This window comes from Pteropus medius, unplaced genomic scaffold, assembly GCF_902729225.1.
Source record: "Pteropus medius unplaced genomic scaffold, Ma_sr-lr_union100, whole genome shotgun sequence".
Classification (NCBI taxonomy): domain Eukaryota; kingdom Metazoa; phylum Chordata; class Mammalia; order Chiroptera; family Pteropodidae; genus Pteropus; species Pteropus medius.
Genome location: NW_024347790.1, coordinates 2,226,897 through 2,248,704, shown reverse-complemented (window position 1 = coordinate 2,248,704; position 21,808 = coordinate 2,226,897). Strand labels below are relative to the sequence as shown.

General features: G+C 43.1%; 1 protein-coding gene across 1 annotated transcript; it reads right to left on the bottom strand.

Moving 5' to 3' along the window:
• Positions 1-105: 105 nt before the first annotated feature.
• OLAH (oleoyl-ACP hydrolase) lies at positions 106-19,817 on the bottom strand. The gene is given in 8 exon segments (XM_039877625.1): positions 106-275; positions 621-703; positions 3,277-3,389; positions 5,483-5,542; positions 5,544-5,606; positions 6,289-6,392; positions 8,353-8,508; positions 19,643-19,817. Coding segments are annotated over 8 exon segments (924 nt in total).
• Between the last annotated feature and the right edge of the window lie 1,991 nt (positions 19,818-21,808).

The following is a 21,808-nucleotide window of genomic DNA, read 5'->3' as shown; positions in this document are numbered from 1 at the left end:
AGAAATATATATCTAGTAAATCACTGACAGTAGCATATGTATAATATTCTAGTCTCTGAATAAAACCAATGAGCTACTTCTGAAAAATTAAGAGTCTCTTATAATCTATTTTGAGACCAAAAGGAAAAATATATAAAAATAGGCCAGCATCGATATTTCTAAACATTGGGTTATGTAGTTCTTGATGAAGTTCTCAGTAAAAGTTTCCATGAAATAAAAGTGATCTCCTGGAAGTACATGAATATCAAAACTCCCACTGGTAACATCTTTCCAGTCTAAAAATAAATTTATTTTTATTAGTTAACAAATGACATTGAAAACAACAAAAGATTTACTTCTAGGTATTACCTTTCTGAGATCTGACACCAGTGATACTCTGTAACCAGAGTTACTTCCATGGTCTCATGTTCTGTAAGTCCTGTGTGTTTAATTTCTCTAAAACCTATCAGTATACACACAACCTATCATCTTACCCACAACCTATCATTTTACATATGACATCTCTCCATTTATGTTAAATAATATTGGGGCCAATATTCTAGTCATTGCAGTAATTGCCAGCTGACAGCTGAAAGTCATCAAACAAATGATAGAATACTCCAACTATCAAAATCATTCGCCTTTCATATCTTTTACTATATCTTCAAGTCCCCAAAAGCTTGTTAAGTCACAAAATAGAATGGCCTCAGATGGTGTGTCAGGTCTGGAAACAAAAAAGAGCCGGTTAGTAACTTCCTAATCACCATCACAGGACCTTCGGCTAATCGCGTCGCTTAGATGAAACTTGGTGTGTCCTCACTTTTTTCTCTCTCGCTATTTCCAGCAATCCAAACATTTTTCTACCAGCGGTACTTCTACCTGTCAGATCCTGTCTGTGGACCAGGCCATTTTCCAAGATCACTTGACTCCTAGAACAATACAGATGGCAGCAGGATGGCACCTGGGCCCCCAGTCCAACTCAGGGTGAGGCTGGTTATAACTAATCCCCTTCACTGCCGTTCCCCAGACACAGCCACCTCTGTGTTCCCAGCTTCCCACGGTCCAGCAGAGGGCTGCAATGAACGGAACCAAAGCAGGTTCATGCAAGCAGAGCCCCTGAGTTGGTGTCACCTATTCTCAGTTTAATCACAACAGCAATAAACAGATGTCGAGCTAGGTGCTGGTTGCTATGTTAGCCACTAGGGACCTGTGGGTAAACAAACATGGTCCCTTTCCTCCTGCCATTTAGAGACTGACTGGGGACATGGATATCAATGAAACAATCAGAAACTAGAGAGATGGTTAAGTGCTACCAAGTTCAGGTTGATCCACAAACACTTGACAGTTGGGGGTGGGAGTGGCATCCAGCAAGGTCTCCCTGGGGAGAAGGAGTTGGACCTGAGAGCTAAATGAATAGGACCAAACTTGGCAAAGGGGAGAGAGGCAGCAGGGGAAGAGGGGAGAGAATGAGCACAAACCAGCCACTGTCGTTCAGAGAGTGAAGGGGGTCAGGGGACAAACGAGGTGGAAGAGGTGAATGAGGGCCAAGTCCAGGCCTCGGACGGGATTCTGGTCATCCTTAGAATGACAGGAAGCCACCAAAGGACTTAAGGCAAGTGTGTCATGACCAGACTCAACTAACACCCCCTGGGTATAATATGGGGAATGGACTGGAGGGGACAAGGGGGTCTCTGACCAGTTCGATGGCTCCGTAAGTACTTCAGCAAGAATTCCTGCTCCTGGCCAGAATGCAGAAAACTAGGAGCGCCCTCCAAGCCTGACAATGAGAAAAAGCCCGACAAACAACAAGGTTATAACTTTTCTTGAACTCATCAGCTGAGTTTGCGAGGCAAACTAGAAACTGAATTCAGAGGAGGGTCGGGCCCCTCTCAGGAGAGGCAGGACGTGTGGGCTGGCTCACGTGCGCAAAGCATGCGGGGAAGGGGCATCTGCTGGACGTTAGAGGGAGAAGAAATCAGCTAACGGGTGAAAGTGCTGGAGGCTGGGAGCGGGGCAGCTGTCAGCTGGAAGCCACGCTGCCTTGCAGGCCCTTTTCCCTGGGCCTCCAACCTGGCTTCATAAGAAAGACTGTGAGCAGGGCATAGGCCAGAAAGAGCCCCTGGGCAAGGCAGGTGGGCAGTAGGAAATTGCTGTGGCCGTGAAATGGGTGCTAAACCCTGGCCCTGCCAGGCCCTTCTCTCTTATGAAGCAAAGCCTCGGCTGCAGGGGGAGGGGCGTCAGACACTTTCAAAGGCCCATCGCTGCAGGGAATGGAAGCCTTAGCCCTCCACCCGTGGGGATGTGGGGATGGAGGAGGACATAGTCTTGGGCTCACATCTCTACCCAAACTTCTGCCTCTGGGGTGAGGCAGGAACTCCCACTCAAGACCAACCACAGGCATGAGGAGAAGGGGCAGGCATGCTGAGAGAGTCCCAGCCACCGGGCCTGCCAGAAATGGGAGCTGAGGACTGTCTAGGACGTCCACGCACTCCCCATCTCACCCCAGAGGCCGACACCACACATCAACAAGCAACAGCTGCCCGTTGGGGGAACATGAGGAAAATTCCCCAGCAGCCCACTCTCCATGCTGAGCACACAGCAACGCCGGGGCGCTTGGAAGCTGGCATTGCCCTGAATTATAATAACAAAACCCAAACAGCTCATTTCCAGTCTAGATCAACTCAATTCCCCACACTGATAGCCTGACAGAAGATGGGACGTGTCGAAATCCAGGTGTAAAAAAGTAGGTACATCAGTCTTTTATGCATGATCTGTGGCTTTCGATAAAAAAAAAAATCAGACACACAAGAAAACAAGAAATAACTCCATTGTTGGGAGGCAAGGCAACAGATAAGCCCCAGATGTTGAAAGTATCAAGCAGGGACTTTAAATACCTCTGACTGAGATGTCAAAGGATTTCATGGAAAAGGTGGACGACATGCCCGAACAAATGGGGGAGTTCAGTACAGACGTGAAAACTGTAAGGAAGAGTCGAAGAGCAACGGCAGGAACGAACGGCAACCGAAACGAAGTATTCCTTTGACAGGCTCATCAGCTAAGGAAGGACGCAGCTAAGGAAAGAATCAGTGAACCTGAAGATGACCAACAGGGAGCACCTGAACTGAAACTCGAAAAGGAAAGTTAAAAAGGCAGAGCATCCGAGAGTCGTGGGTCAAAAGCAGGCAGCCTAAGGAGCGCGTTATCAGTGTCCCAGAAGGAGAGCTGCAAGCAGCCCAGAAGACCAGGCAGCAGGTGAGAACAGCTGGAGTGAGTTGGGAGCAGTCAAAGCTTTCCCACCTGTCCCAGATTTGCATTTTGGCCTCCAGGATCCGAGAGCCTGGGTGGTGATGGAAGGGACGGAGAGACGCCTTATAGGCCTGATTTTTATTTATATTGGGAACAGCTGAGAGCTACAGGGACAAGAAGACAAAACAGGCGGAGAAGGGAAGGAGCAGGAGTGGGGGGAGGCACTCTAGAGAGCGGGTTTGGGGAGGGTTGCTGGAATCTGGAGAGAGGAAGCCAGTAGCCTGGGTAGTTAGTTACTGCGACCTGATCCACGGCGAGAGGGTGAGAACGCTAAGGTTTTCTAGATGGCATTTTGTTTCGGTGTTCGGGAGGTTTCTTTTGAGAACTGTTGGAAGTTCGGCTAAGACCGTAGCACACTGCCACCGGAGGATCCGGTCTGTGTGGCCGAGCGGCCCGCGGGGGCCTTGAACTGACACTAGCCCTCCCATGAGTGCGTGTCCTAGGTGACAGCCGCAGAGTCACAAGTAAGGTAAGTTCCCGATATGACTTCGTCAACAGCCCTTGGGATAAACAATCACTTCTGCCTCCCAGAGCCTTCCCCTATGCGTCCCTTAGATAGGACCCCCATGAAGCTCAGCAAACCCCATTTTTTTTTGTTTTTTGGTTTTTGGTTTGACTCGAACCGCCTGGCCTTAGCCCAGGAGCCCCAAAGCACTCCAGCAGCGGATGCTAACAGAGCCATGTGCTGCAGGTCCTGCCGCGCTCTGCGTGCACCGTGCCTTGACCTCCCCGATGGCCCTCCTGCGGGACCCGTGAGTAATAAACGTCTCTATTTCAATGCTTCTGGTGGTCTGCGGGGGAGCGCAGCCCACCTCCATCGACCCCCGGGGGCTCTGCTTAACAAATGTTAACAAATCCACGAGAACTTTCGGTGGCGATGTTTTTTATTGTTTTGTTTTTCAAAACTGCTGTGGTTACTTATGTTGCCGACCTGACCTCGTTCACCTCTCACCACAGCACCTGGAGGGCGCTACTCTGCTCCCTCTGACAGGTGAGACACGAACCGTTCGGGAAACTTGCTCTGAGTCCCGTGGCTGGTAAGCGGCGGGCAGAGGGTTTGAGCCTGGTCAGCGGAGTCTGCGGACGGCGTGTTTAACCTCTGGGCAGGGCTTATTAAAAGCCAGCTTTTGCAGACATATTCCATCGAATGTCCACAGTGATTTGGATTACTTTTTCATTTGGGGGAGGAGTGATGTCAGACTAGTGTTTCTTCGATTCTGACTCTGTGCTCAGCCCGCGACACAGACAGCTTATCCCTGTCTGAGAATCGCACTTGGGCGAAGACGGTTGGGACAGAAGTAGCCAGAGGTGAATCGGCTTGGGCGCCCAGGAGGTGGGCAGTGCATGGAGGGGTGTGTCGAAGGCGAGGGGGATGGCCTGTGTTTTCAAGGTGGCTCCACCTTTGGTAGCTATTTGTATAAACTTAGAGTCACAAACACTATCCTGGTGGCCTCTGCCCAGTTCTAGGGATCGTGGAGGAAATAAAAGAAACACAGACCCCAGGAACGGACGCGGAGGAGGCAAAGCCCAGGCCCCTCGGGAGAAATAGGGTGTCTCTCATGGTGACTAGGGGCCAAAGGCCGGGCCCGCAACGCCACTCGCTCAGGGGAAGCTGGGCAGGAGGAGCCGTTGGGAGGCTTAGATGGTTGAGGAGGCTTAGATGGTTGAGGAGGCCTTAGATGGTTGAGGAGGCTTAGACGGTTGAGGAGGCTTTAGGAATGCTCCGTCCTCACTCTGGCCGGAAGAATCAAGCGTCAGTACGTACATCTCCTGGGACAAAGGTGCCATGGAGCTCAGTGAGTTCTGGAACAAAATCCACAAAAAGCCAACCACTCCTTCTCCCTCGGTTCCCTCCCCTCAGCTTGAGAAGTAGGGATCTTGCGCCCGGCATTAATTTCTTCAGTGAATACTTGTGATCCGATAAAACGTGTATGTTAAACCACATACACACATTTATTTAAAGAGAAATATTCTCTATTCATCCTTTCTCGATAGAATTTCTGTGCCCAGGCTCTATTCTAAGCCAGTAAAAACATCACAGGTTTCCCCCCACAGGAAATGAAATCAAACTCTTAGAATCTTGTCTTTCTGTATAAGCAGCCTCAGAGAACAGCCAATCCACATTTTTCTATAATCATTTCCTTTAAAAAATCACTTAATTCAGTTACAAATAATTTCTAAAAATGCATATATCTGCCATCATTTGCAACAGTTCCTTGTCAACAAAATCCTTAGGAGTGCCTCTGAAATTCAAAAGGGTGGGGAGCTGGAATTTTCTTGGTCAATTCTGTATCTTTGGGAATTTGAGCCTGGAACGCGTCCTTGAAATGTTAATAGCACAGGTCTGGCATTTCATAGCCGCCCCCCACCCTGCCCCCAAGGGAAGAGGCATTAAATTAAGGTTGGGAAGTGGACTCCTTTATCTGCAGGTTTGTTTTTGTGGCAGGGTGAGGTGGGGGAGGAAGGTGGGGGTGGGGGTGGCTATTTCTTTTTAAAAGCAGGGAGAAGAAAGCTCCTCTCTGCTAGCAACCCGTGTCACAATGCCATCCAAACGGCAATGGGGGCCTTTCTCGGGATGGGGAAGGGAGAGCCTGAGCAGCAGGACAGCAGCACTGACTTTAAAAGCCCCGGTGGTTCTGAAACGTGGACGTCCTTGTCCCCTTCGGCGATTTCAAGGATTCTTTCTTGGATCTGATCCAGTTACTTGGCTGAACGTTGATTCAGTTCCCAGCCGAGCCAGAAGCACTAGCGTCAGCTTAGCTGGGAGATGCCAGGGATACAGCAAGCACTGGCCAGGAAGCAGGTGAAGTGCATTCCAGAGAAAGAGAGAGATGGCGATGGTGAAAGAGATTTGGAGGTCTTTCTATTAGCCAGTAGTATCCCCGCCATCGTCCCCAGGCTGGACCAAAATTCACCAGATGGGAAAATAACAACGTGATCTCTCCCTACTGCCCACTCCCCGCCTTTCCTCTTGATCTCCCACTCCGAGGAAAATGAAATTACGTGAGGAGCAGCTGTGCTGGGCAGAAATAAATACATCAGTTCTAGCTTATGTTTTTCATTTAGATGTGGTGCAGTCATGAAAGCAATATAGGATCCCTCCCACCCTACATTTGGGAGAGAAAAACATGGTAGCTGTTCAACAAACATGATAATCCATTGAAAATCAGTAAGAATGAGGATCATAAATAGCAATGATCATGAAGTAGACAAAGAAAAACATACGTTAGCTGAATAGTAGGTGCGTTAATAAAAGGCATACATGCGTTCAATGTTTTATGTCAGCATAAGAAGTGTTTTAAGACATCTTACGTAATACAGTCAAGATTTAGTACTTACTTCCACAATGTCTTGAAATTCATTTAAATTTCTTTTTCTCCCTTCAGATACGTATCTCTGTGTCTTTTCTAGTGCTTATGAGCAGTTCTCAAAGTGTGGTCTGGGGTCTCCCACAAATTCCTGAGACCTTTTCAGGTGATCTATGAGGTTAAAGCTATTTTCATGCTAATCCTACAGTACTACTTGCCTTTTTCACTCTCATTGTCTCATGAGTGGCCACGTGACATGGACTAGTGCAACGGTTTGAACCAGAAGCAGAAATGAGGACCTAGCTGTCTTCTGTGAAGCCACACTTTAAACAGATTTGCTAAAGTGTAAAACCATGCCATTCTTCTCATTTTGTTTGGGGTGGATATAGTCTTTTACATAAAAATATATTATTTATGTCAACATATAACTAGTTTATTAAGGTTATTTTAAGATCAGTTAAATATCTTTAGGATTCCTTAGTTTTAATTTCTAATCTGGTAAATAGTGACATCATATCACACATAAACAAAAACTCTTTGAGGTCCTCAATGCTTTTAAAAAGTATTAAAGCAGTGCTGGGACCCAAAGCTTTGTGAACTGCTGTACATATTAGATATATTCTGTAAACAATACTGCCAGAGATTTATTTTGTACATATCCCAGGGGGGGGAAGGAAAACGCAGTTCCACATTCATTGCTGATGGAGTGTAGTTTGCAGATAATTCAGAAACACATATCAGGAGCTTTAACAATGCGTATCAATTAACCTAAATTCTGGAAATTGATCCTAAGGCACTTGTAAGAGATATATACTGCACTTTCTACAAGAACGTTCACCTAAGAGTTTTTATAACAGAAAAAGATAGAAGTATCTCTTATGTCCACAAAAGGAGATTGATAAAACAAATAATGAAGTAGTGTGTTTTTAAAGCAGTGAAAGACCTCCACATCAGTAGCAAGTGACAGAAGCTCAGGAAAAGATAGAAAACAGGACCTCACCATATAAAAATACTATGGAACAACAATATTATCTGGGATGATGAATATTTTTTATTTTTCGCTTGACCATATCTATAAATGTTATATAATATCATAGCCAAAGTTTAGTGAGCCCTTACCATATACCAAGTAATTTATGATCATTATTCATTCAATGCTCACAAGTGGGAACTATTCTCGTGCCAGCTTTATAGCAGAGAAAATGAATTCAGAAAGCTAAGGAATTTGCCCAAGGTCAAGCTGAGAACGAGGCAGTCAAAACTCCAGGGTTACAAGCTAACCTTAAAATTATACAACCTAGCTTAAGAAACATACTATTTACATAATTTTTAATGTTAAAAATAAAGGAGATATAAGTTGCTCCTAGAGTCTTGATTTTACAAATCTCAAATTTTTGCCCCAAAGGGAAAAAAGTATAATTACTAAACAAACTGGCCAATTGTAAGAGTTGTGACTGGTCCTGCTTACTCAACATCCTGGGACAATTTTACAAAGAGAAGATGCCAAAACGAGGCCAGGACTTGCACACTCCTTAAAGAAAGATTTCAATTCATCGTGCCACCTCGCATTTACGTCTTTATGGCCCCTACCGTGCCTTTTCTTTCCGTCTGACTTTCTTGTTTGAGAACAGCTATAGCCATATTTAATCAATCACTCCTTCAAGCAGCGATGAAGCAGCATAACTAATCAAAAAGATATGCATCTCACGTGACACAAAAAAACAACATTAACCATGGAATTGCGATGGAAAGAACTCACCCAAATATCTTTTAAAACATTGGCCAAAATGCACAAATGGTTTATCCTAGATGGCTGGAAGCAGAGCACACGCAATTTCATTCACTACCTGGCAGACGTCACTTATAAAACCTTCTTCAAATTGACTTTCTCGTCCAGCAAGTCTTACGGCACGCACTGGAGATTGAGAAACCCAAGTCAGTACAGTGAGTGAAATGCTTTGATGTTGTAAAGGAGCTTATATTAACATGATGTGAATAATTTAAAAAAATGAATAATAATGGTCAAATCCAGTGATATAAAATATTTAGAATTCACTGATAAAAAAAAGCATAAAATACAGTAGACTGAATATCTAAAAAATACTCTCCGACTGCAAAATATCAAGACATGCTAGATGAAATGCATATAATTAGATGCTTAGTTTAGCTCACAATAAAAAGGAATCGCTAGAATGAAAAAGAGAAAACTGAAAATTCAGGCAGTGAGCATGTGCTAACAGAAAGGCTACTCTGATGCCCATGGCCTGTATCAGAAAAATAAAACGTCACGTTTCAAGGTTAGACGGCAAGAAGTCAAGGCAAGTTTGAGAGTTAGAATGGAATCCTCTTCATAAAACCAGGAAGCTCTAAGCTGTAAACTCTCAGTGAAAATTAGATTGGGCAGAGGAGGAATCTTAACAGCAAAGGGAGAACACTTTTTGTGTTTACCGTGGCTCTAAATGGGGTAAAGTCTGCCCCATATACATATATTTTCAACCAAAGTCTTGCATTTATGCAAGTTTGAGGTTTAAGTGTATACTATCTTGGTAATCGGGGAGAAATGAAGCTGAAAAAGCTCACAGTGGTACTGGAATTTGTGTTCTAGATTCCACATGTAAGTGAGATCATATAGTATTTGTCTTTTTCTCTCTGAATTATTTCACTTAGTGTGATGCCCTCACGGTGCATCCATGTTGTTGCAAAGGGCAGGATTGTCTTCTTTTCGTGGCTGAATAATATTCCATTATATATATATATCACATTTTCTTTATTCACTTATCTGTCGATGGACAAATAGGTTGTTTCCATACCTTTGCTCTTTGTAAGTAAGTTGAATGAATATGGAGGTGAAACTATCTCTTCAAGATAACAATTTTGTTTCCTTTGGGTATATACCCAGACATGGGCTTGCTACATCATATTAATTCTATTAATTTAGGGGGCGGGGGGACATTCATACTGTTTTCCGTAGTGCCTGCACCAATTTACATTACCAGTAACAGTGTACAAAGGTTTGTTTTTATCACATTCTTGCCAATGCTAGCTAGCTAGCTAGCTGTTTGTTTGTTTGTTTGTGTTTATTTAATGATAGCCATTCTAACAGGTGTGAGGTGATAGCTCATTGTGGTTTGATTTGCATTTCTCTGATGTTTAATGATGTTGAGCATCTTTTTATGTACCTGGTGGCCATCTGTGTGTCTTCTTTAGAAAAATGTCTATTCAAGTTCTTTGCCTATTTTTTAATTGGATTGTTTTAGGAGGTTTTCTGCTATTTAGTTGGATGAGTTCCTTATATAGTTAGGATATTGACCCCTTATTAAATGTGTGGTTTGCAAATATTTTCTCCTATTCTGTAGGTTGTCTTTTCATTTTGTTGATGGTTTCATTTGTTGTGCAAAAGCTTTGCTTGTTTTTTTGATATAGTCCTACTTATTTATTTTGCTTTTGTTGCTTGTGCTTTAGGTGTCATATAAAAAAATTAATCGCCAAGACCAATGTCAAAGATCTTTTTCTCTATATTTTCTTCTAGGGGTTTTATTATTTTAATTCTTACACTTAAGTTTTTAATTCACTTCGAGTTCATTTTTGTGAGTGGTATCAGGGTCTAGTTTTATTATTTTGTGTGTGAATATCCAATTTTCCCAGTACCATTTATTGAAGAGACTCTCTTCTCCATCAAATATTCTTTCTTGTCAGATATTACTTGATCAGATATATATGGGTTTATTTCTTGACTCTCGATTCTCTTCTATTTGTTTCTGTGTCTGTTTTAAGGCCAGTCCCGTGCTGTTCTGATTATCGTAAATAAATCCTGGGGCTGTGTGCACAGCATGGTGACTGCAGTTAACAACACTGCACTGTGTGTTCAGAAGTTGCTTAGAGAGTAGATCTTAAAAGTTATGACAGGAAAAAAATTGTAACTATGTGAGGTGATGAATAACTAAACTGTTTGTGGTAATCATTTTGCAAAATCATTATGTTTGCCTTAAACCGATAAAACTGGAAAAAATAAAATCAGAATAATTTCATCCACAGATCTGCAAAAAATCAAAAACTTTGGCAATAACACTATTGCCAAGGATATAGAGCAACAGAAATTTTCATATACTGCTTTGGCAGTGTAAATCATTGTAGTTCTTTGGAGAGCAATTTAGTGATATTTTGTATAGTTGAAGACATTTGTACCCTACTACCCCAAAATTCTACTATATGTAGACTTTCTTACACATGTATGCAAGAAGACATGCATAAGACTGCTCATAGAAGCATCGTTAATAATAGCAAACAATGAAAATGACCTTAATGCCTATAGAGAGAAGTGTACGTGCATAAATTGTGTTATAGTCACACAACAGAATACTATACAATAGTTAATAATAAATGAAGTAGAGGTACACATATCCACATGATGGATCTCAAAGAAATAAATTTAGAAGAAAACAGCAAATTTCAGAGGAATGTTTACCATGTGATACATTTACATAAAGTTAGAAATATGCAAAATAATGCTATATCTTATTTAAGCCAGTATTTGAGGAGGCCAGAAGGGGAGAGTGGATACAATTGGGAAAGGAGTACGTGGAGACTTAAATATTACTAATTTGTAATGTTTTATTCTTTAAGGGGATCAGTGGGCATGGTTAAGTTTGGGGTGTTATTCTTAAACATTTTTATATATAAATTATTTAAAAAGGGGTTTAAAGGAGCAGCCTTTAATTGTCTATATTGAACCATCAGCCGTTGTTGAAAAACCTCGTCTGAAAGTATTTCCAGTAATTTATAAAAATATACCTCTACATAAATATCAGGGCTCTCTTCTTCCAATGATTTTTTTTGTTTTGTTTCGTTTTGCTTTTTTGAGACCTGGCATCGGAGTGTGGGAACTATAGAGGTGAAAGGAAGGGGCTTGGAAAATATGAGGGAATAGAGAGATGCAGTGGTGGGAAGACAGCACCTGCAGTGGCGACAAAGGCACCTTGCAAAGGGGAAATGTCTCTTGGAGGTCTGAGGGCAAAATAAAGGAGGGGCTGAAGTTAAGAGACATGGTAACATCAGAGTCAGAAGCATACGGAACCCCCAACCATACAAATAAGGTGCCATTTATTTTTTTAAAGCTGCACTTTACCAGAGCAACGGAAGAGGGCAGTCTTGAGCCAAGAAAAAGTAAGCCGCGAAACACCTTAGTCTCACCTGTTACTGCTGGTCAGGAACATCCAACACACGGAATCATAAACAGAAATAAATGTAACAGTCTGAATACAGAAAGTGTAAATCAAACTTTTTCAGCTAACGAAAACGCTTTTTAAAAAACTCATAAAGCGGAAGAAAACTTAATACAACACTCTAACACGAATTAAATTTAATCAAACAAGAAATTAGAAAAATGAAAGAATACCATAACTCACAAATTTAAAATTCTGAGTATAAATAGACATTGCTAAAAGAGCTGACAGAATACTGGAAATAAACCGAATTAAAAGACAAATTATTTTAAAAATGACTAAAACAAAGTCGTCTGTGAGACAATAAATGTAAAGTATTTCATTGGATACAGAGAACAGAAATAAAAGCTAAGAGAAGAAAAAGAGGGAAAAGATCCTAAAGGAAAGCAATACTCATAAAAGGCAGAATAAGTTCTAACATAGGAATAAATGAAGACTCTCAAGAAAGCTAAACAAAATAAAACACTCAAAAAGGACTATTTGAATTTATAATCCATGCAAATTTCCCTGAAATAAAATATGAAACTATATATTGAAAGAACCTATCATATGCTTGGAAAAATTGACCCATAACAGTCAAGTTAAAATATTAACTATTAAGAGAGTAATTCATGTACAGTTGAAACCTATATTATTTTATTAACCAATATCACCCCAATTATTTTAATAAAAATAAGAATTCACACAGCACTATCAGTACAAATGAGGTCAAGTGGACAGGAAAAGCAAACATAATAAGGTAGATTCTATGGGTATGTACTGAACTTTGCCCTCTGAAATAGAGAATGCACTTTTCAGCAGTCATGGAACATTCATGAAAATTGACAATATCGTATGGGCACAAGGAAGATCACCATAAGTTCTACAGAGTAAAAGTAAAACAAACACTGGTCTCTGTAAACAAACAATACAACCAAAAATCATAAATATGAACAATACATTTTTTAAAGTTCCTGTAACTGTTCTTTTTTTAAAACTCTCTGTTAAGTTTTGGGTCAAAAGGGAAATATAAAATAAAGTTACTGGAAAATTTTAAATGATTTTAAACCTGTACTCTATGTCAGAATCCATGGGATACAATTAAAGTAGTGATCAGAGGAAAATTCATAGCCTTGCAAAATCATACCAAAATGAAAAAAAAAAAATGAATTCAATATCTCAACTCACAAATATAGCAAAAGAACAAATTAAACAGAAAGTAGAATGAAGGAAATAATAAATATAAATGATTAATGTGTTAGAAAGCAGGAAAATAGTAGAACTAATAAATAAAAAACACAAGCCTTTGAGAAAATATCAACAAAATAAACAAACCATTATAAACAAACCATTATAAAATTTAAGGAAAAAAGGAGAAAGTACAAATACACAAAATAAGCAGAAATAATCCTCAAACTTTTGGACAAAATCAAGTGAATCTACCAGTTTGCAATTGTTTTCAATTTGTCCTATCTGTGATTTGTTCCATTTTCTGTGTTTTCTCCTTTTCTTTTGAAAGAATTGAGTCCTTGGTTAAAAAAAAAAAAAAAAAAAAAGGATAGCAAATGAGTGACTTTTCCAAAACTTATTGTTTGTTTGTTTGTTTGTTTATTGAAGGGTCTAAAATAATTACTTGAACTCAATATTTCTTTAAAAAATTTCATATTTTCAAGAAGCCCTACTTCGATCTACTTAAATTATTTGCATTCTAATTAACAAAAAATATGTTAGGACAGAGTGGGTACAGGTTTTGCAGTACCTGAAGCCAGTGGAATTTGAGAGCACAGGGAAGTTCTTTAAGAAAAGGAATACAAAGTCATGAATACAAAATTAGGCATAGGACATTTGATCATTAGTTTCAAGGTCAAACCATTTTCTTTTGCGTTGGGGATGGGGGGTGGGATCTGCCTTTCACTTATTTAGAGAGGTGACAGTCTCAGTGGGACGCCTGATGGGACACCTCCACGGCATGGTGAACCCATGGCCAAGCTGCCATGTGAAGGTAGAGCCTGGGAGGGTGATGCCCACTGCTGCCGAGCCCGGGCAGTGAGCAGAACCGCTCTCACTCTTAGGCTCTCCCTCTCTCCCCATCTATCCAACCTCTTCTCTCCCCTGAGAAAGAATCAAAGACTAATAATAAAACCTGCTTCGCCTAGAGCAGCCAGTCCTCCAGGTAGAAGCGTTCTACCTAAACTTGCCTTCTCTTTATCTCCTCTTTATTTTTGAGTTTAATAGTAGAATTCTAAAACTTTAGAGTTGAAAGTGACCAGAGAAATCACTTAATCCGCTATTATGACTTAGAAGACTATGAGAACAGAGACCTGGGTTCAAATCCTCACTACACCCCTATTGATGTGACATTAGGCAAATGACTTGAGTTCTTTAAAGTTACAATGTCCTCATCCATAAAAGAAGGATAATAGTGTGTTCCCTACATTTGAGTTAAATGTATCAAAAATGCTTGGCATGGTTTTAGGTATACACTAAGCAAAAATAAATGCTACCTATGATTATCTGACAGTTGAAGAAATTGAGACTCAGAGACATTATGTCACTTGCCCAAGGTCCCCCAGCCAGTTAATGGCAAATCAGGAATTAGAACACAAATCCTGTTAATCCTAAAAGCTACTTCCCTACTTAACCCTTTCCCCATATTCTTGGCTTCAACGTACAAGTGGACCACTACGTGGCAGAAGGTGGAAAACATATCTGGGAAGCTCTGGGTTAGAGTCAAGGGCAAGAACCTCTTCTCACTTCAGTGTGTGAATTGAGCCTTGGCTTTCACCTCTCCCCATCCACACGAGTGCTTCAGCCAAGTCATGGATTTACAATTCACTTTAAAATCACTACCGATTCAATACCATTTTCCAAAGTGAGCTGTTAGTGACTTTTACAGTACCTTGCACTAGGAGCAGCGGCCACCAAATGAGTCTCCTGTGAGAAGCCCCTTTCGGTCTAATGAGGCGAACTTACAAAGGCAGAGTTAAGAAACACCCGGGGTTGGGGAAGACGAGACTTCAGAGTGATGTAGCTGGTCATGCCACCTTGGTCTCTTAGGTTGTGAGTAGATGATGCCACCTGTTGTCCACTACCTCTGTGGGAGTAAAACCTCTGATCAGCCTTGGACACACAGAAGAGTGACCTGATTTCTTTTTAAATCTGTTGACTGTATTTACTGCACCAACCCCTACATTAAAAAAAAAAAAAGAGTTAGAAACAACATCACTGATATAATCCATGCTTGATTATCAGGAAGGGCTTCCCTTAACTGAACCTCCAGCTAATAACCGGGAAAAAAAGATGCAACACTTCTAAATTCTAGCAACTAAACAACCCTGCAGGCAAATCAAGCAGAAAACACTTAGCATCTACTAGAAAACTAGGATAGGATGCTTGTTTTTAAAATGCGAATGTCTTGGTTTTCTAAAGTCATTTTCTTTTAAATCTTAAGAGTTAGGAAGTCTAAGGTAGATTTCACTATTGTACCAAATTTCCACTCTTGTAAGCTGCAAATATTCAGAAAAGAGAAGAAAAATAATTAGCAAAAGGTCTGTCATTTGTCAAGTCTTGTTCCTTCACATCCTAGGAGCTCCTTGGACCCCAATAGGTAGTCACGTGGCTCTCAGAACTGTTCCCGAGAGCCAAGGTTGATTCTGCAAACTCCGCGGTTTTTGGGTGCGGTGCAGGCACTGGAAGCCGCAGAAAGACTTGTGTAGATGGAGGAAGAAATTTCACAGAAGGCAGGCAGTCTGTCACTCAGAACCTTTTTTTTTTTTAAGTCATAATGGCCGAAAGCCATCAAAAACCCTCAGAAGAACCACCTGGATGACCCATTAGGTTTTCACTGACTGTGGGAATACTTCCTTCCTTGGTAATTGATAGAAAATACAGAAAAAGATGGCTACTTCTATCAAGGAGAATAGGCAGATGACGGCAATATGCATATTTTCTGTGTTTACAACTGTGGACTGTTATTGAGCACTCCAAAGCTTCAATTAAATGAGGCTAAATGCCTCCTGCTCTTAGCAATTGAAATAAGTAAAACCTTTCTTTCTGAAGTCAGTTTATTTTAGACTTGGCACATCTTGTGATCAATTATACTTGAGAGGACTAAGCTTTTACCCAGTATTCAAATTTAGCGAACAGACATTTTCTGAAGGCCCATAATTAAGGTCCTGGGTTATTTTCAACATTGGAAATCCCTCCAGGTAAAATATATATTGACTCTGCCCTCAGAGAAAACTGTCAGAAGCATCTGTTTGATTTGGATCCCAAAGGAGAGAACAGAAGGAATCAGGGATCGACAATATTCCAGAGGTAACGGCTTAGATTTTCCCAGAACTGATGCACAACAGCAGCCCAAGGATAAAGATGCGCAGTGAATTCCAGGCAGAATAGATTAAAAAGAAAAAGATCTTCATATAGGTGCGTTATAATAAAACTGCAAAACACAAAAAGAAATAAAGACAAAGGAAAAATATTAAAAGCCGCCAGGCAATGAGGAAGTGGGGATGGACTCCCAGTTAGATGAACAGAAATGTAAAAAGCTAGAAGAGAGTGCAATGATACTGTCAGATGCTGAAGGGGAAACTGTCAAATTAGAATTCTGAAAACAACTTTTAAGAAACGGAGCAACGAAACAAAACAAAACATTTTCAGACAAGTGAAAACAAAGTTTGTCATCAGGAGACGCTCTGAATGAAATTGTAAAGGAAATACTTTGGACAGAAAGTAACTGATCCCAGATGGAAGATTTGAGATGTGAGAAGGAATAAAAAAACGAACAGTGGTAAACGTGTGAGTAAATGTGAGTAAGTGTAAATGGACATTGAATGTATAAAATGATAATTGTAATAATAATTGTAATAATAATAATTGTCTCGTGGGCCTTAAAATATACATGGAATTAAAAAGCTAGACAAAAATAATGTATGTTAGGAGTGAGTAAAAGAAGAACCTTATATTATTTTTGAGGTTTTATTAAATGAAGGTTTAATAAATATGCATGTTTTAACTTGTAAAGCAATTCCCTAAAAGAACAAACATACCATAAATCACCCAAAGTGGAAGAGAGGACTATCCAGTCAATCAAAGAGAAAAGAGAGAAAAGTAAAAAAAAAAAACAAAAAAACAACAGGTAAAGCAGTAGAAAACACAAGGCAAGATTTAAACCCCCAATGTCAGTGATTGTATTTTATATTACATATTAATGAACTAAATTCTCTCGTTATAAAGCAAAATAGTCAAAATGGATTAAAAAGTAATGCAACTGTATTTTGTGTCTATGAGGTATACCTAAAAAGATAGTACTCTTATGATTTTAAAATATTTTGAAAGGTAAAACAACCACTTTCCAGGCTCTGGAGTGGACACAGAGGAAACAGTCTCTGAAAGATGAGTAGCTACCCAACAGGCGTTGGAAAAGTGGGGCGTGGGTGACCTGAGAACAAGGCAGAAAGAACAGCATGTGCCATCACCCGGAGGAGAGGTGGTTGGTTCATGGTCAGAGAGGAAATGACAAGTGTTTATATATGGCCATGGTCAGAGCATGGGGGAGCAGATGGCGAGAGCAAAAGCGAAGGACGTAGGGACAGGTTGTGAACGGTTGCCTTGTAAGCAAGAGATTTGAACTTGACCTTAACACGAACTCAATCTGAAGATTTTGGACTTGATATTTAGAATGATGAGAACCCACTGAAAGGTACAGTGACCAGAACTGCCTTTCAGAATGATGGCTGGAGCTACAAGGTCGGGCGAGACAAAAGTTTGGAGGCCGTTGTAATGATCTACGACAAAAAGGACGGTGACCTGGCCAAATCGTGGTATGAGCAAACACTTAATACTTACGAAGGGCCAGGCATCGCTCTACGCTTTTATTTTTCACAATTAGGTAGGCACTCTTCACAAACATGACGAAGGCCTTATTATAGTCTGCATTTCGATGATGAAAAAACTTAGGTACAGTTAAGTGACTGACTGAAAGACCCATGTTAATAGGGAGCAGACCCAAGCGGTCTGGCTCTTAATCCCCACTGCATCCTGTCCTTGTGCTAAGGGATTAAAGGAAAAGGGGGCGGATTCCACAGCTATCGAGCCCCTGAAGTTGATGGGACTGGCGATTTATTACAAATGGGGAGTGTGGAGGAGGGAGCAATCTGGCCGACTCCCAGCAGCTGGGCACCTGATGGTGAAATACTGAAACAGGAAATGAGAGGAGGAGTGGATTGGGGGAAAGGTGATGTGCTAAAGTTTGAGGCAGACTGTGAGACCTTAAAGGGGAGATTTCCAGAGAGCTTTTGTCCACGAGGATCTGGACCTGAAAAGAGTATCTGGGAGTATTTGAGGGTGTCTGTATCGAGGGGAGGTTGGAGCTCAGGGACGAAATGAGGGGGCAGGGGAAAGAGCAGCGTCCTTAACTGGGGTGGGTCAGAGACTCCACCAAAAATCAATGTGTGCTGCGGACCTTCTTTGTACGGAAATGCCCATGCGCGTTTGTGTTGGTGCCCAGTGCCTTTCGGGGATGGAGGCTCTAGACTTCCTCCCCCACACCCCCTGTGGATTCACTGAGGGGCGATGTGTTTCAGGTTAAGAGTGACAGGGGAATGGGCTAGGGCAGAGCCTCGAGAATCACTGGCATTTAAACAGCAGGCAGAGAAGAAGCTGCCAAGAAGGCCGGTGGGGAGGCTGGGACGGCAGGGGGAGAGGTGGACCAGTGGGCTCCTCAGCCTCGTGGGACTGGTTACATGGGCACGCTCTGCCTAGCACGTTCCCAAATTCCAGACTCTTAGAAAGAAAGCAGCGGAAACCGTATCTGTTTGTCCAAATAGATTCGGCGCAGGGAGCCACTCTTGCTGGGAGTGGTGGGTATGCTCCTGAAATTTGAGTTCTCAGGTGCCTGCTAAGGCCAATTTTGCAAACTGGGCTTTCTAAGGATCGTAGATGATGCTTAGTCTTCTCTACACACTCTCCCCAACCCCCCATCCTGTTACTTTTGACCACTTACTTCTTCCACCACTCAAGGAGAAACATAACGGGAAGCCATATGATGTCATAACATATTCAAATTGTGCTAGGGTAGGCGTCCTGGGCAAGATGTTAGGTGTCCTAGTTCATAAAACCTTGTGACTTGGGAGCTGACTGGTTCGGGCATTGCTGGAAGGAGTAGGGGTCTCAAGTAGTAAATTTGTTGATACCTTAGTGATCTTTGTAGAAGAAGAGCTTGCAGCTTGGTTCACAGAGACAAGCTAGATTGCCTGGTGAACCATGCTGTAATTTGTGCTTAACGAGCTGGCCAAGAGCCTGAGCCACTAGTAGTGCCCAGTTGGGGCAAGCACTTGTCTGAGATCCGTGGCAGTCAAGAGATGGCTGCACATTGGCTCTGAACCCTATAGAAAGCAAAAATCTAGGGCAATACTTTTCGACCTTACTTGCACATTAAAATCACCCAGGGAATTTCTGCTTTTGCTTTTTTTAAAATAAAAACCAATGCCTGTGTTCCATCCCCAGAGATTATGGTTTAATTGGAACGGGGTGGGGCTCAGTAGTCAGTATTTTCAAAGTCGCTTGTGATATTTCAGTGTGCCACTGGGTCTGAAAACCACTGATCTTGAACGAGTGCACAGCTAGTGAGCAGTTGCCAGCTGCTTGACAAGTGTGGCCATGCAGCTGAACAGAAGCGATCTCTCGGGAGTTAGATCCCTGGGCAAGAGAGTGTCCACTTGTCCCACTTCCTTGGAATGGGCCTGACCTGTAACGAAATGTTTTCCTGGGTCACAAATGGTGCCATGATTGAAGCTCACGCTGACTCCAAGACTGTGGCTGGTTGTTTGCTTCATCTGTTCTAGGTACGTGTGTTTTTCCTGTTGCTGCTGTAACAAATTGCCACAAGCTGAGTAGTGTAAAACACCACCAGTTTATTCTCTCGTAGTTCCAGAGGCCAGAAGTCTGAAATGGGTCTTGTTTGGTAAAACCGAGGTGTTGGCAGGGCTGCGTTCCTTCTGGAGTCTCCAGGGGGAGAACCCATTTCCTCGCCTTTTCCAGTTTCTACGCCTGATATTCTTTGGCTTTTGGCTCCTTCATTGAAGCCCTCAGACCTCTGCTTCCATCATCAACAGAAGTGATTACACTGTCCACACCTAGCTATTCCCTCATCTCGTTTTTTTTTTTTTAAATAGACATAACTCATTTTATTGTGCTTCGCTTTACTGTGCTTGACAGAAGTTGTACTTTTTACCAATTTGAGGCAAGACATTATGAGTCAGTCGCTTTATGGCGATGGTTCAGGACCCACCGCAATCCCTCTGAGGTCTGCCTGTACCTGAACTGGCTGCCCCTTTAAAGGGAGCAACCGATTGCTACGGCCGCGCCACCCTGAACATGCCGGATGGAAGCTAAGCAGGGTCGGGCCTGGTTAGTACTCGGAAGGGAGACCACCTAGGAAGACCAGGTGCTGCCGCGTAAAATAAACAAATAAATAAATACATAGAAAGGGAGCAACGGGAGGTTTAGCTGAGGGCGATTACATCCTGCAGCCGTCGCGAGCACCTTGTCCTCCGCCCAGTTCAGCGACTCCCCGGTTTTAGGCAGCGGTAAGCCTTGCTCTCGCTCGCTGCATCCTCGGAGGAACATGGGCACGGAGGCGAGGGGCCGCGCTTCGCTTCTCACGAGACCGTTGGCCGCCGGGCTCCGTTTTCCCCGTGCCCGCGCGGACTGTGGCTCGTTGCACGCGTTTCGCCGCCGCCAGCGCGCTCGGGCGCAAGAGAGAACGCGGCCCTGGAGACGCGACTCGTTCGTTCGGGCTCTGCCGCTGCCTTTCTCGGACGTGGACGGCCGTTCCCGTCTGGGACATGGGTTTTCCCGTGTTGCTTCTGACAGCCTGTGCGTTTAAGTGTTCGCTGGCGTACTTCGCTTATGAGTTCCTCTTTAAGGGTTTCCCTCTCGCCCTGCCCATGGTTTTGCCATGAGGGCGCAGACGCCCTGCGGTTCCAGCCTGTGGGTGAAGCACAGTGCTTCCCGCAGCCTTTGTGGGTGCACCGTGGTTCGTCCGGGTGCCGGCGCTGACGACGTTCGGCTGCTGCTGTTTCTCCCTGCAACCTTCACAACTGCACACGTGTTGTTTTTGCCGGTTTTCATGTTTGCTTTCGAAATGTTGAAGTTTGATCTTGTGTTGAATTTTTGATCACAGCCGGTAGCTGCGCAGAAGGCTTTTCTGCAGTGTGTATCGGGGCTGGTGGCTCCGGTGGCAGTCCCTGACAAAGGCTTTGCCACACCCTTCACGGCACGAACAGTCTGTCCACTGTGCTCGCACGGGTGTGCACCTCACTGCTGGGCCTCGTGGTAATTGGTGCTGCAGTCGGGGGAGGAGCAGATGAACCTGCTGGGGTGAGCAGCGTGTGGAGGGAGTCATGGTCAAGGATAACACAGCCTCCGGGATGGGCCAGCGACTCCAGGGTGCCCAAGGCCAGGTGCTCAGCTAGGGGCCCAGCCACCTGCGGGGAACCAGTGGCTCCAGGCAGACCGTATGCCCAATTCCCAACTCCGTGTACTTCCGGGAACGCCCATCTTAAATTCTTTAACTTAATTACATCTGCAAAGTTTCCTTTGCCATATAAGGCGCCACATTCGCAGGTTCCTTGGGTGAGAATGTGGATGTTTTGGAGGGTGATCCCAAGCAGTGTTGGGAAAGGCAGAGACAGTGTCACTGAGACTTGGGAGGACTTCCCTGGGGGACAAGGCTTCACGTATAAGGAGGTGATTCAGGTCAGAAGGAACCCCTGGCAGGTGTGGAGGGAGGGGCAGGGAAAGGAGGGGACCAACAGACAATGTTACCAAGTCAGATACAGCTACAGGTGACTGACTCTTAGTCCTGCTGGGAAAACTGGGTGCCAGGGTAGAGCTCACAGCCAGGATGCATTCCATGAGAGATGCCAGGTTGCTGGACATTTTAGACACCTCTTCCCCATCGGCCACGGGGAGAGGTCTGCTCCCAGGAGCCAACATCATCCCTTGGCATTT